General features: G+C 45.4%; 1 protein-coding gene across 1 annotated transcript in view; it reads right to left on the bottom strand.

The window, feature by feature from the left end:
* The window catches only part of ITPR2 (inositol 1,4,5-trisphosphate receptor type 2), a 240,023-nt gene that overhangs the window by 22,037 nt on the left and 202,549 nt on the right, over positions 1 to 15,437 (bottom strand). The window contains exons 47-52 of the mRNA XM_026043261.1: positions 14,118 to 14,310; positions 11,036 to 11,161; positions 8,296 to 8,471; positions 6,848 to 7,012; positions 4,506 to 4,701; positions 2,413 to 2,505 (exon numbers count right to left, since the gene is read on the bottom strand). Coding sequence (XP_025899046.1) covers positions 2,413 to 2,505; positions 4,506 to 4,701; positions 6,848 to 7,012; positions 8,296 to 8,471; positions 11,036 to 11,161; positions 14,118 to 14,310 — 949 coding nt within the window. The remainder of the gene's footprint in view (positions 1 to 2,412; positions 2,506 to 4,505; positions 4,702 to 6,847; positions 7,013 to 8,295; positions 8,472 to 11,035; positions 11,162 to 14,117; positions 14,311 to 15,437) is intronic.

The following is a 15,437-nucleotide window of genomic DNA, read 5'->3' on the forward strand; positions in this document are numbered from 1 at the left end:
CTTGGTACACTCGTGCAATGTGTCTCCTGGTTAGGCTTAATCTGCAGAGAACCCCCAGGCTGAGCCCACAGATCAGCCCACAATGTCAACCGTGGTGCTGGCAGTGGGAGGGCAGGGAGATCAGCTTCCAAAACCCTGATCTGAAGGCCCACAGCTACCTGACTTCTGGGCCAGAGTCCCAAAACAAGGACAGGCAGCATCATGCCCACATTTACCAATTGGAGTTTGCAAACAAGGTCAGGCAGAGCAATAGAAATGTGAAAACATCCCATTTTACAAATAGGTATCTTGTTCTACGTGCTAAAGAACACAAAGGGAACAAAGCTAAAGCCAGATACTCTGCGGATGTGAAATTCCTTTTAAAGGAGTATTTGAGTAGCTAAATATTCCCTTCCTTCCCTATAGATGTGCAGTGGAAGAAGAAAAAATGTTCCCCATCCCACCTCCTCCACACCGTCCACCTCCTCCGTGCCAGGCTTGGCTCTGCACACAGAGGATTCTCCTGAGGGCAAGAGGAGACTACGGCCACGCCAGTCTGCTTAAGGTCCCAATCCAACAAGGCAGGGGTTTATGCAATGTTAGGTGCAAGTTGCTCCACCATTCTAGCCCGATTGCTCCTGCACTTGGCAAACATTTCACAAGGCAAAGGCTTAGGTGGTAGAGACCAGCTTTGCAAGTGCATGAGACTGAGGGAGGTGAGGCACAAGGTTTCAGCAGGCACAGTGGAGATGGGTTTATGGTTGGACTTGATGGTCATGAAAGTCTTTTCCAACCATAATGACCCTCTGATTCTCTGCTTTTCAGGCCATCAGACTGGTGTAGCAGTGCAGAGGTAGGGCCCGGCCTCGGAGCAGAGCAGCCTGGCACCCGGTTACCTCCCTCACCTGCCTGAGCAATGACTGAGGACATGCTCAGCCGGGAGCTCCAGACAGCAGCACAGCGTCGTCGTAACAAACGAGCAGCCGTGATCCATTCCAAAAAGCAGGGTATTTACATCCTCCCGCTGCAGCAGAGACAGCACCCAGGGCACTTCACGTTCCCTTCAGGCAGCCATGGACTGATTTGTGCGGCTACAACACGAACCCCTGCAAACCTGGGGCTGAGCTGCCCTTGCCCTGCACGGGGACTGCGCTTTCGCCAGCAYGGGGTCTGCCTTGGGAGGGGATGGGACGTGCAGTGTCGCTCTCTGGCAGCGGATTCCCTGGCTAAGTCCAGCTGGATTCTGGCTGAATGCTGGGTTTTATTTATTTATTTWTTGTACTGGATGTATGAAACTCTTCCAAGATTAAGTGACAGTGCACTTGGATCTTTTGCATAGCCCCCTTGCATTCTTGTTTAATTCTAAAGGGATGGAACCCAAACAATAAGAAATGGGAGATTTCTAGCATTTAGAGAGCTTGGCAAAAGGCACGTCGCCTCTCCTCTCACGGATTGATTATTCTTTGAATGCTGCAGATTGCCAGTGGCTCACAGACTGTTTCCTCTGYCCAGTCAGACAGTTTCTCACTTTGTTTATGAGGCCCATTCACACAACAGGGAAAAACAACCCTACTCTAAGAACCCTCTCCCCCCACACTCTCGATCCTACAGGCTCCCAGAGGAGCAGCACATGCGGCAAGGCTACCCCGGGCAGGAAGGAYCTGCCTGTGTCCTCACCTTCAGCCCCCAGCAGCTGCAGGCCGAGCCTGGAGGCCACGCACGGGGCGCACGCGGTGCCAGAGCAGAGCGTGCATCGGCTGCGCGGGACCCAACTCACCTGAGGTTGCTCGTCTGCTGAAGCCCAGCAGCTAGCTCTTGGCTTGCCCCAAGCATGAAGCAAGGCATCCTTGCTGCCAAAGCCAGGCTTGCATTCGCTTGCCTCTGCCACAAGCCACGAGTGCCTGGACAGACTGCAACCTACACTGAGCTGAGCAACCACAACATGTTAAGACATAGTACCTTGATCCAGGGTTTTGGCTCTCGCATCTTCTGGCTACACTGCAGTCTTTGCCTGGATGCGTGTAAAAAGCCCAAGCAAATGCTCGCTGACATATGCTACACCATTAAAATGAAGTTATGTGGTCCTAAAATGGATCTAATAATGGCTCTCGTGCCAGTCGTGATGATGCAGATGAGCATCGAGCTCTCTGTCTCAGCAAAGTCAGCGAGAAAGAAACAACCTGTACATTCAAGCACAATGATTCAGCAGGCTCTTTCGGTAACAAAATTAATGTCAATGCAGTTGGAAATCAGGTGTGGGAAGCACTTGCATTATAGGCAAGTTGCCAGCTCAGCTCCAAGCCTTGCAAAAATCGAGCACTTCTGAGCAACAGCCGTGATCATCACTTCTCATGCTGGGAAAAGTCTCTGTAATAACAACAAGCAAATCCCTCTGTTGTTTGAGTGTTGCTTTGGGGGAACCTTGGCACTCACCTGGGTTAGTAAGTGGGATGCTTGCAGAGCAGTTCTCCTTCGCACAGGCTCCCATCATCGATGTGAGGGTCGTGGTGGGGACCTCGCCAATACCTGAGGAGGAAGCAGGACCTTCACAACAAGGCAGATATTGCAAAACCTGCCCACTGACATGAATTGTTACATTGTTATTCTTTAGAAGTTAATTGTAGATTTGAAAAGTTGAGAAGAGAAAGCAGACCGAATCATCCCACCAGTTCCTCCCTCCCCAACTAGTCAGCCTCAGCAGCTCAAAGCAATCACAAGGAACAAAAACATAATTTTATATTTACTGTATATCACAGCTATTCCCATTTCGTCTCCTGGAATTAATGAATCTACATCAAATGCTGCTACTTCTGGTTAGAACAAAATATATTCAAAGCAAGCAACAACTGTCAGATATGAAAATAATGTCAGCATTAAAATCATTAGATAAATTATTCACAAAAGCTGACAAGAAGGACACCAAGCTGATGTTCAGTTATCCTGAACACAGAATATTTAAGAGTTTTCAAGGATTATAACACAGTTTGGTACTCATTTGTAAATATGTATAGGTTTGAGTAAAACACTAATTTAACATTCCCCAAGTGGGTAAATGTGTACATCAGCTTGATTTTATCAAACCAATTTTATCTTCTGCATCTACAACAATTTTCTGCATTTCAAATCAGAGATGCAAAAAGGGTTTAAGGAAAAGAAAAAAAGAAGGCTAAATCATACAAGCAAAATAGCAGCCTAAGCCAATCTGTGTAATAGAGGAAACACATCTGCTCTGGCTTTCCCTTGTAATGCTTTATAAAACAAAGTTTTAAAGCACGTGTCTTGGGACCCATGATATTTCATCACACAGAAATGTACAGAATCGCATCGAGATTATTTTCTTGATGAGAGTTTAATCAGAAATAGCAATGTATAAAGCCAGCAATAATACAATATGTTCCACCACGAAAATCCATTAAGAACCCAACAGAAGAAGCAAAAACACATATAAACTACTGAGCTGGATCAGAGCAGTGCTCCATATAGACTGGCATCTCTAAGAGCGACTACAGTTATTTTTCAAAGTGAAACTTTAGACCTTAAGTCCTCCTCTGAAATGCACGGGAGGGCAACAGAAGCCCCCTGGGCCTTTTGAAGGCTGGCGAAAACCTGGCCCAACCAAGGGTGTGTTAAAGAAATCCATCACGTCCGTCACTGTTCCCATGTAACATCCAAACAGCCACGCAGGGATATAACCCTACACAGGGCTGGTTCCTGCTGCCTGTTCTGCCCTTGTGTACAAGCCTGATGACCTCAGCATTGGGAGAATCCCGCYGCTGGGAATTTCGTTTGTGATATTCCCATGCGGAAGGTTACGCTCCTGCCCACGCTCGCAGGAGGATGCTTGGCAGCATCCAAAGATCTCGGCAGAGAAGATCTGGCTTTTGTCTAGCCATGTTTGCTGGGGACTCTCCGGCCACATGGGTACATCCCGCATTCTGGAAAGTTGAAATCCAGCCCCTTGCAAAACCGGAGCAAAAACCTCCCAATGATTTTACTGAGGCCAGTTTGATACAGTAATTGTTGTGATGGTGAAACACGCAATGAATGAAGAGTTGTTCCTGGAAATCTCCAAACAGCAGAACTGTGGATTCCATTATAAATTTCCGACAAAGTTTTTAAAAAAATGAATGAATACATCTATTGATCATACTAAGATCACATGCCTCGTGTGCAATACACTGAAAATCCTGTGATCTGCACTGAAGGTGGGACATGTACCAAGAAAACACACTATGAGCTGCTCCTTCAAATACTTTGGAAATCCAGGGGGACAGATATTAGAAGTTAACAGACAAAATGTAATAAATTAAATGTGTGATATTTTAGCATTTCATCAGATAAGCCTAGTTTAGAACAACCCTGCATATTAATTTTGCCCAGTGATTTAACTTACTACTAAAGCATATAGAGGTAGTTCTGCTGCCACAGACAGAAAGGCAAAATTCACCCTTCCTGACAGGAAAGTTGCATTAGACTGCTGGAAAAGTTATCTATGAGGAATAGATTTTCATGCAGAAAAACAATACCTGAGCCGGGGGTCTTGATTTTCAGCCTGTCCACCTCCATGATGAAGTCATCTTTCAAGAAGAGGAAGCCGATGATGGAGAAGAGATAAACCAGGATGAGCGCCAGCACCGCCGTGAGGATAATGGAGCGCCCATTTCGGGTCACGCTTTTTATCACATTTAGCAAAGTCTCCTCTCTGTACACCAGGTCAAACAGCTGGGAAAAGCAAAGCAGAGACGAAAAATGACCACACGATAGGCAATACAGAGGTGTCACACAGGAAAAAATCCTGAATTAAAGCAATGTCCATGTGCCATCTTCTAAACTCTTGGCTTCATAAGCACCCAGGTCACACTGATTTCAGCAGAGAGTTTTAGATTTTAAGAAAGATTACAGTGAAATCCAAATTTCAGACATGAGATGACAGACTGATCCAGACCTGGGAAATGGTTAGGAACAAGAYGGAATTGTTTTCCTTAAATTCAAAATCAGCTAGATTAAAATCCAAAAGCAATTTTTCCATACTATGGGTGAATCTACGTCTACAAACTCATTTTTCAYGTTATCTCTCATCTGATAAACATGCATGGGGTAGACCTCAGGAAAGCATTCATACACTCAAGTCACTACATGTAYGTGAACTGTTCTCTTGAGCTCACGGGACCACACACAAGTCATTCACACGTGCAAGGATGAGGATCATCTCYTTTCAGAGCAAAGTTAAATTCATTGCACTGTTGGTGTAAAACTAGAAACTTCTTTATCTAACAGTATTGGATTTCCCAGTATTCAATTCTCAAAGGAAGTGTACGTTTAGACRCTATTTATTTTAATGTCAAAGGCCTAAAAATAACAATTAGAAGCAAAACGTGCTCCTCAAGAAACTCTAGCTTTTTCCTTTTCCTCTCTTTTTTTTTTTTCTCTTTACAATTCTGTTGATGTTCTACAGTGCTTTGGACCTTATCTGTAATTTATGTATTTCCACTTCAAAACACCCAGATTACAGATAGAAAGTGTCACACAATGATTTATCAAAATGGTCCACGGGAGAAAGTATTAGTCACAATTCACAAGATCTAAAACGCACAGCCTTGTGAAAGGATTAACAATAAGGCAGGAAAGAGGGAAAGACAATTATCATTCATCCCATGCTAAACGAAGCTTAAAATGAGGAACAAATATCAGAGTTTGGGGTGTTTCCACTACAAAGTGAACATCTGTAAGTGACTAGGGAATGCTGACAACTGCACCAGCCACAAATCACGGGCATTTGTCAATAGCAATCCTTTAAAAGGGTAACTAGACACAGTGTTTCTTGCACTGCTTGGCCTGTTGGAAGCAGTTTAAGATAGCAGTCACTCTGGTCATCGAAGAGTAATGGATACTGGGGTGCGTTTTTTAACACAGGTGTCAATTAGCAGGAGAGCTAAATCCACTGGAAAAGGATCCTGCAGTTTAATCCCCCCAAAATCTTAGCTCTGATGTTGCCTTTGGTATCAAGATTTGGTCATGGAAAACTTGACTTTGACCATAGCTCTGCCACAGTAAGCACTTAACTCCTGAAAATTTTCAAGTGTTAGGCAATGTTGAGAGCTCATTGCTATTCAGGAAACAAATAAAAATACGACAGTACCTAGAAAGGAAGGGGAAAACATATAAATGGCCACAGTTCAGTCAGTCTCCCAGAAAGTTTCACATGTTCTGCATAAAACAAAAGGATTGTAAAACAAGAGGTGCAAAAAACCTCTAAATGCTACTCAGCGTGAAGGAGCAGTTAGGTGAGTTTAGGATAATTCTGTATGAATCATTTGCACTGCACCTGTGCCATATGATAAAAAGCCTCTCCACCTGGGTAAAGACGAGCAAAGGAAATGGAAGTGGCCGCATTTAAAGAAGTGATGAATCTTCCCGCTACACCAGCAGCAGGCCATCCTCACTCCCTAAGTCACATTTTCTTTTCTTTTTTTTTTTTATTAGGACTAAAGGATGAACTGAGGAATGGGACCCTTCGGCAGAGGCATTACCAAAAGTGAACAATGTTTGTTGAAAGARTCTAAGCTGCCACTGTAGTAGCAACACACACAGAGCATGTGTGTGCTGGGGAACAATGGGAGAACATGGGGCAATAGGAGAGTTTTCTGAAAAGAAGSAGGCAAACTTTCACCGCTGCGAGAGAGATAAAGTAAGTCCTAATAGGAACAGGTTCTAACAAAAACAGCAGTTCCTAAGGGGCACCAACAGAACGGGACGCTAAAAATACACGATTTGGCTTGATTGTCAGGAAGAAACTGAAGACAGCTGCATGTGTAACGGTATTTTCTATTTTTGCAGAGTTTTCCCCTCCACAGAAGCACATACTCACCAGGAAACTGTAGAAGAATTCGTGCACGCAGAGGCCCAGCATGCAGACCAGGACATAGGCTACGTGATAGAGAAACGCCATGTCCATGATGACCGCCCTGTAGCCACGGGTGAACGTGCCACGGTTCCCAACAAAGCTCACCAGGAACACTATTTTGTTACAAAGCTGTGGGAGATAATGCAGTTTATTCAATCAGGAAAGCATTGTTATTTGTTGATAGTATTGTTACAGCATGTGAAAAATCTAGAGAAGTTGCTTTGACTAGTTGTTCGACTAGTCCATGAGAGCAAGTGCAAGTATAGCCACCCCTCTGACACAGCACGGTGTCTCAGTACATTACATTTCTGTAAAATCAGCAAGCAGGCAGGGAGGGATTAATGCCATCAGACATTAAGAAAAAAAAAAATGGATAGTGCATCACTAGCACTTTGGAGTTTGGAGCTGAGACCATCCGGCAGCAGCTAGGAAGGCTACTACAGTAAGGGCAACAGCAACCAAACAGGTGGTGGGACTGGCGTGCAATGCACTATTTCCTTCAGACCACGTTTTACAATACAAAATCCTTAAAATAATACTAAAATAATGCTCATTTTTGAAGAATAGTATTTAAGCAACAACATCAGATTTTCCACTGCTCCCGAGCTTGGAAGGGGACAGCAAAGTACAACTAATGTTTAGTTAGTGCTTGGTGGTCCAGGACAAGCAAGGAGGACTCAGTGCCATTCTTCTTTTACAACTTCAACCCGGGTAAATACTGTTTACTAACATTTACCCTCTATAACATGCTCGGGTCTTTTTAGGCATGCAAAACTCCCCCAGAACTGGTTGCAAACGCCTCCTGCTATGGCATGGTACCCAACGGTGCCTGGCTCTAGGGTGCATTAGAGATGCGGCAGCCAGGCAGAAATCTAAACAGATGATTTGCGAGCACAACCATATATCCTACCAACCCCCAGAAATACGCAAAGACACACATGAGTAAGGGAAGAGATTTGGGAAAAGGCTGGGAGAACTCTTAATTTTGAAACTTTCTGTCGTCTTAAAAGCAGAGTTTTAAGGTCAGATTTTATTAATTCTGTCACCTTTGCAGAACATATTTGGTAGTGGAAACGATTCTTTTTTAACAGGAAAAGTTATATTTTTTATTCTTTTCATTCAACAATATTTCTTTAAAATTTCACATTGCTCTTATTTGTAAAATATATGCATATGCACAGAAGCTAAAAGTCTTTTTTTTTTCCCTCAGCTTTTCAACTTGCTGATACTGCTGTTTCAGGATGACTGGAAATGATTTAGTTATTTTTTGGCTCAACCAGTGAACCAGAAAAAGAATTTCTTCGCATAGCTCTAATCAAGTCTTTTTTTTTTTTTTTTTTTTTTTTTTAATAGGAGACCTTCACTATTTCTGCTTCTGAAAGGGGAAGTCTGCTAGCTCTTAAAGTACTTACATTAGCAGCACCAAGAAGTATCAAGGTGGGCCCGAGCCCTATAGTATATATAGACCTGAGAATAACAGACACCAAAAAGGGTCGAATACCGACGGGCTTGGAGATGAAAAACAGCATGACTGTACAGAGCGCCACTGCTATCCAAAGGAGGACTGAAAACAGCGGTGAAAGTGTGCCTGTAGGAAGGAGAGAGGGAGAAATCAGACAGGCATCCTCGGAAATTCAGTTTTGCACCAGGAAACACATCCAACAGATCAATCTCTTGGCCAATCCAGTGAGCAAAAGGGGAGTCCTGCGGCACGGCTGCTGACCGCAGCTCGCCCCAGCTGCGGCAAGAAATGTTATCCGGGCGCTCTTCGTTTTGCATAGGTAGTCGTAAGGGCAGCTCGTGAAATTTCCATGGAAATCCAAGGAATGCCCAAGCCACGAAGCGGGTTGCGCTTGCGGCGTTGCGCTCTGCTGAGCAGCCCCGTTCCGCAGGGCTCATTAGGGCTCCCTCCCTCTGATTCCCTGGGGGCCRTGCTCGGGCTCACGATTCCSTGTGGGACAGCCCCGAGCCGCGCCRGGCTTGACTGAGAGGAGCCGTCGGGCTTGGCGGGAAGCGGCCGCCGGGATCAGGCGGCAGCGGCGTCGCCGCGAGCGCCTCCGGAGCTGTCGCTGGCTCCGGCGGAGGTGGCGGCGGCTCCCGGGGCTGGCCCAGCTGCCACGTGAGGGCCCCGCTCTCGGTGCCGGGCAGGAGGCGTTGGGAGGAAGGCGCCTCTTCCCCTGCCCGCCTCGGCATGAGGGCCGCAAACACACCGCGTTGCTCCGATAAAGCCCGCGCGGCTCCGGGGCCACTGCCGCCCTGCCACTGCCTTCCGCGCTTATCAGATGGACCGGGAGGTCAGTGCCGGCRGCGGGGAAGGAACAGAAAACGGAGCTGGACTCCCAGTGGAAACAGCACTATCTGCTTGGCAGGAGCTGCGCGGCTAAGTAGTGTCGGCAGGAGCAGAAACCACTGAGAGGAGATGAAACAATCGACTGGCATCCAGACTTATCCAAAGTTCAGGAGTGTTTATACCCTCGGCAGGAGGTTCAAGGTCAGCTCTGTTGGAGAGTTTCTCTGCCTGTGTGATTTGGAAACTCTTAATGGATCCTGTAAAAACAGCTTCATCGGCAATCTTCAACAAGGGAAGGCTCAAACCCCTCCGTGTTTCTTCGGCAAATGGTTTTTCTTCCCTTGCTCCCAGAGGTCCGTACATCTCCTGTGGCAGGATCCGCAGGGATAACGTGCACGGGCATGACACGCACACCAGCGGCCATGGGCCCTCGCCCGGCACGCAGTTTCCCTCCTGTCATGTGATGTGAGGATTGCAGAAATCTCTGGAAAGGCGGCATTCTTGGGATGATTAGATCAGCCCTCAGACATGTGAGCTCGGCTGGCATTACTCAAGGTGAAGGGGGAAAAAACGCAAGGCAAATGCCGGCTCTCGGGCCCGTTTTTGGTGGAGGGGGAGGCTAGAGGCAAGGAGTCTGCCTCGTGACCAAGCTAATCCCATCTGGCCACACCTATTGTTTATTGTTTATAAATCCCTTTTGCCTGTACGAGGAATTAGGATCCTGAAATGCACTATCACTGAAAGCGCTGGATTTGGGGGGGCCACTTCAACTACGTAAATCTGCTGTTCAAAATAAGCACTAATGCCAACTGCCTGCAGACCTAAGGATTTCCAYGAGTATAGATTAGTTAAAAACTTATTAAGGTTAAAAAAGGTCTGCTTTTAACTCTTGGTTCCTTCTCTCACGCTGCACGGGCCCTGGTGTGCGCGCTCGCGAGGGACCCCGCAGCGCAGCGAGGGCCAAGGCAAAGGCTGCCAAGACATTTCCCCATCCTTGCCGTGTGGGAATCAGGCATTCCCTGATGGAATGTCTGATGTGCCAGCTGGGGGGTTGTGGAAAGCACGTGCGTCGGCCAGGAGCTGGGCCCCTTGCCCGGYGCCGCTCACGTGCCATCCGGCAGCAGTGACTTTCAGTCACGTTACCGGCCGGACACAAATCAGAGGGCCCGAGGTGAAGGCTGGGCTCTCATTACCAGGCTCCTGGACTATTTAGTCCCCTTTATCCCAATTAAGCTTGCTGTCGATTCAAAGCGGCCTCCTGCTAGTTTGCTGCGCTTATTTAACAAAATCTATTATTCGCTGTATTTCCTGTGACCTGTGATGAAGCACAGCCAGAACCGCTGGTTTTAAGCACACTTTTACATAATGCATTTACTTGTTGCAATAATTACATTCTTTTATCTCAGTAAACCACTCACTTAAAACCCCAAAAGCTAAACAGTTTTCATATCCTCCATTCCATATGCTTTTTTAGACTGTAAGTCATTCAAACTGGTGAGTTTTAAGTAATCTCAGTCCTTTGGCTGCCAGGAGCCGTTCTTCAGCTCAGAGACTGTAACTGAATGTATACATTGCATGTATACATGCAGTATCAACCAACCAACCAACCAAAAAGACTTTAGATTATCTCTAATTCAGCCCCATTTCRTCCACTTGCAAAGGACATGTCACAGAAGATTGGCTACGTCTCGGACAACAGCAAGTAGCTTCTTAGAAGACACTAACCAAATGGCATCCACACATACGAGCATACCTGAAGATGCTGTTTTATATAACTATATATAAACATATAGAACTTGGTATAAGTTGAGCATGGAAGGTGCTGAAATTGAAAGGAAAAAATAAAACCAAACTCCACTTGCCTTCATCTCCATCATCTCCGAAGGGGTAGAACAGAGCAACTGCTAAATTGATGAATACCGCAAGGTTGAAGGAAATGCTCCCCCACAGAGAGATGTGTCTAGAAAACCAGAACAGGGCTGGATTATCTAGAAAGGGGGRAAAAAAGCAGCAATCAATGTACTGAGCACAGGCATGAGTTCAATCAGTCAAAGTTTCAAGGGGATTAAAAATACTGACTAAAGAAGAAAGAAATGAAGAAAATAAAATGCCGTATCTTTTACTAACTAAACCAGACAAGCATTTAACACAAGGATGCCATAATCATACGTAGCTTCTAACAGAACAGGACGGTATCTTTTGTGAAGGAGTCTTTTATCCTGCTTCTGAAGCTGTCATCTCTGTGCACAAAGACATGAAATGAGGTGAATAAATAGTTTTTATCACTCTGCACACCACTCAACCAGAAGACCCAGAATGGGTCAGCCACAGGACCCATTCAGGTCAAAGATGCGCATGATATTAATCAAATAGCAGTGGAATAGGTAAGGCTAAACTGTTTTTTTCCAAAACAATTTATCTCTGTTGAACCAAATGCATCTTGATCTCCTTGAAGGAATAGGTAAAATTTAGTCTGACTGGGATTTGGTTCTATGGAAGCTAATAGTTTCTCATGTGATTCCCAGATATTGTAAGGATGCTTGTTGATTCTGTACTATTACAATTATCCTAGTGCTTAAAATGGCACAGATGGAGCCAGGACATCCACATGGAAAGAACTGTACAAATACACAAAAAAGGTTATGTCCCAAAGATCCCACAAGCTAAACAGAAAAGACTAAAAAGGTAGTAGGGAAAAAGTGGTAGGTTAAGATATTGTGTCCAAAGAAGTCATACAAACTATCCAGTAAAAAGACTAAAAACAAGTTCAGAGGGCAGCAAGATTCAGGCAAGTACTGTAAGTTTAAATGAACATTTAAAACAATCTTCTTTGTAAATTGGCATTAAAAATCTTCAGCCAGTAAGGGTTACCTACGCAAAGATGATGTATTCCTGTAATCAGATTTTAAAGTACTGTGAGTCTCCTGCCAGTAAGAAGAGCATATTCTTGACTTGGCTTCGGAGTCTTACTCACCTTAGACTTCTCTGTTTGAATTCACATGAATAAGAGGAAAAACTTTATGGTGAGGGTGCCAGAGCCTGGCACAGGCTGCCCAGGGAGGYTGTGGAGTCTCTTTCTCTGGAGATCTTGAAAACTCGCCTGGAGGCCGCCCTGTGCCCCGTGCTGCTGGAGCAGGGCGGGTTGGACTGGACGATCTCTAGGGGTCCTTTCCAACCTCAACCATTCTGTGATTCAGTAACCTTTTATAAACAGCCGACTTCTTGAACTGAATATGTCAGTCTCAGACGTTAGTCTAAGCAGACTTTAATGGTGATTAGGTAATATTCAGATTTCACCTGTAATACGCTTATCCTGTTGACTGTTGGGAACTAACATTTGGAGTCATTGCAAACGACATATGCCAATTTGTGCAACACAGACTGTGTGTCTAACAGACACTTGGCTGAAGAATGAACCTAGTCTGAACCTCTGTTATATTTTCAAACAAAATAACATGAAGACTTGGGGTACATTCCATTGATGAAAGGAATCGAGGAATTTCTGTTCTGAATAAAAATAAACCAATTTTTTTTTGCTTATAGCACTAGGCAGGTCTGGTCTATGTAGTGTTGGCATGGGCTTTTTTTATTTGTGTTTCTTAAGCAAGGAACACAGCTATGCTTTTGTTAGTAATTACTCTACAATATGGTGACTTTAACTCCCAAATAGACCACGCAGATAGCAAATTATTCTGAGGCCATTTATTTAGTAACTGCTGTTCTGGGCAGTTTGTCAGTATAGACAGCTTCTCATATTGACATCAAGGCAAGCGGACATGGGCCAGTAGAAATCACACTGCAACCTCATTACTGCCTCTGCAAATTACAGCCTGGAAATGGAAGTTTATAAAACGGCAAACAACATTCATGTTTCCATCACGCTAAAGATGCTACWTTAGACCACACTGTTTTACCTATCCACACTCCCTGCTGCTCTGCCTATGGATCCTCTTCTTCCCTTCCTTCTTTATCAAGTGACACGAGGCTGCTGTGAGGGCAGCTCCTGTCTGTCACCGCAGAGGCATTGGCATCCGAAYGGCAAACGACGTGGTCACTCCCACGTTTTTTTGCCTACACACCTGCATACCTAACACCTACACAGCCCCTCCTCATCTCTCAGGGTGCTGCAGACACTCCAGCAGCCTGTTKTGGGTTTGATTCCCTGCTCCGTTTGTAGTGGATGCAGCCACCAGCTCGTGTGCGGTGAGCCAGGAAGCCGGACCAGGCACTGCCAGTGCCAGGCTGGTGTCACCCCATCTCCTACCCACAGTGTGCAGCGGGGCTGGACTAGATGCTCTCCAGAGGTCCCTTCCAACCTGAACGACTCTAGGAGCCCGCTTCGATGAGCCCCAGGTGCTCGAGGGGGCCCCTCGTGCCTGCGGCGCGCTGGGGAAGGTGCCACGCCGGGAGCGCGGCCAGCGAGGGCCCCGCCAGGCAGGGCTGAAGGCAGCTGGCACGGGGACCAGGCTCCGTGGGAGTCCCACTGATTTAAAGCAGCTGAGGTTCTGCTGAGAGACATTTTCAAGCAAATGACATTTACAAGTTTTAAAGTGGTCTTTTAGGAATCTGCAAGCCTCAAATATGCAGCTACACATGTTTTTGCTAAATATTAGGGGCCTTGGCTTAATTAGGTGCAACTCTACTGAGTTTAGCGGAGCTACACCCACTTCACTCAGCCCTTAATTTAGCTTTTGCAAGCCAGAATATCATCTTGAACATATTAATTATTAGTAACTGCTCCATGTTATGTCTCTTTTTTGGTGGCATGCAAGTGTCTCTGCTGACCTACACTCCTGGGCTCTGAACAGTTTTGCCTGTTGCAATATCAGAGAGACTAGAGAAAAGAAAAATATTAAAATGGAAAATATCTGAAGGCTTAAAGGCAGGGGGGTTAGCRTAATTAAGGCATCTTAGAATCATTTTTTTTGAAACTGCAGTACTTACTCCGAATTTTCTTTTGCCATTTCATTTCATTGTACAGATCCTCTGTCTGTTGGAAGAAGTCATTCACTTTGCTCCCTTGCTCATCTCTCTCTGTTGTATTGAACACACGACTTTTGGATTCCCGAGTCAGGAATTCACAGATATTGGGGACAGGGAAGACAATCTGTTCCATTGTTCTATCATGACGAACAATCTATAAGGCAAAGGTATATTTATTTTTTTTTCAGGATTGAGGACTTCCCAATCATTCTGTCATTTTTTTTCTTGCTCACAGTTTCCTTATTATTTATGAATATAGAAGTTGTTCAAACATTTCAGTGAGCCAATTAAGACATAAGGTAAAACTGTATTTCTGCCTTCAAAAGCCCACTGAAAATGAGGTCATAAATATGTGCCTCATGTAAAACTTAGGTCGAAATATCCTGCAAATKTTAAGAATACTGCAGTTTGAAATGCTTCAACTTTAAAATGGATTGAAACAAATCTCTCCCAGTAAACACTGCCCCACACCTGGGGAGCTTCCACCTACCCTGCAATGATGCAATGCAACCAACGTGAGGCAAGTGAGATAGCCCAGGATGGCAGGGAAGGGTCCCGACAGTGRCGTGCCCTGAGTGCGGACAGCATGAGATGGGCCTCAGGTGCTCGTGTCAGACGGCTCAGGGTGTGGGTATGCAAGCTAGGACCAGTGGAGGAGGCCTCAGCGCCCACTCAGCACCCAAGGAGCCAGAAAGAATGGGGAAACTTCTTAGCTTAGGGTCACGTTGGCCCTCTGGGCAATCCCCAAGCTTTCCCTTTCAAGCCCACTTTGGACTYGGTAGCCCATTTCTGCAAGAGGAGCAGGTGCCTCTTTGTTTGTTTAAAGCCACTAAGGACTGGAGACACTTGGGTTYCTCCTTTCTATCTTCATGCCTAAAATCACATGAAACCTCCAAGAGCAAAGGACTTGACACAAGGGTTAAGAGCCTAGCCTAAATACCTCTGTGGATCTTGATCTAAGTCCAGTCCATGGCAGAGGAAAAGTTTAAAATGGAGATCAGAACTGATGAAGCAAGGGAGGCCCTGCTCTTTTAAACAAACGCCCGGGACTGAGTATCTATAGCACTTCAAATTTCTTTGCACTGCAGCCAGGCTTTTAATTTCATCAGTTAACATCACTGACTTTGAACCTCACCATGACCTGAGTGACGTGCCAGACACCATTTCTCCCCATTCTGTGACCCAGCAGACACTATTTTCCTTACAAAAGAAATGTTTGGTAACAAACAGGAAGCTACTGTAAACCAAACTTTTGAACACACAGGGGCATCCCATTCTTTC

This window comes from Nothoprocta perdicaria, unplaced genomic scaffold, assembly GCF_003342845.1.
Source record: "Nothoprocta perdicaria isolate Ctin4 unplaced genomic scaffold, notPer1 scaffold_324, whole genome shotgun sequence".
NCBI classification, from domain to species: Eukaryota; Metazoa; Chordata; class Aves; order Tinamiformes; family Tinamidae; genus Nothoprocta; species Nothoprocta perdicaria.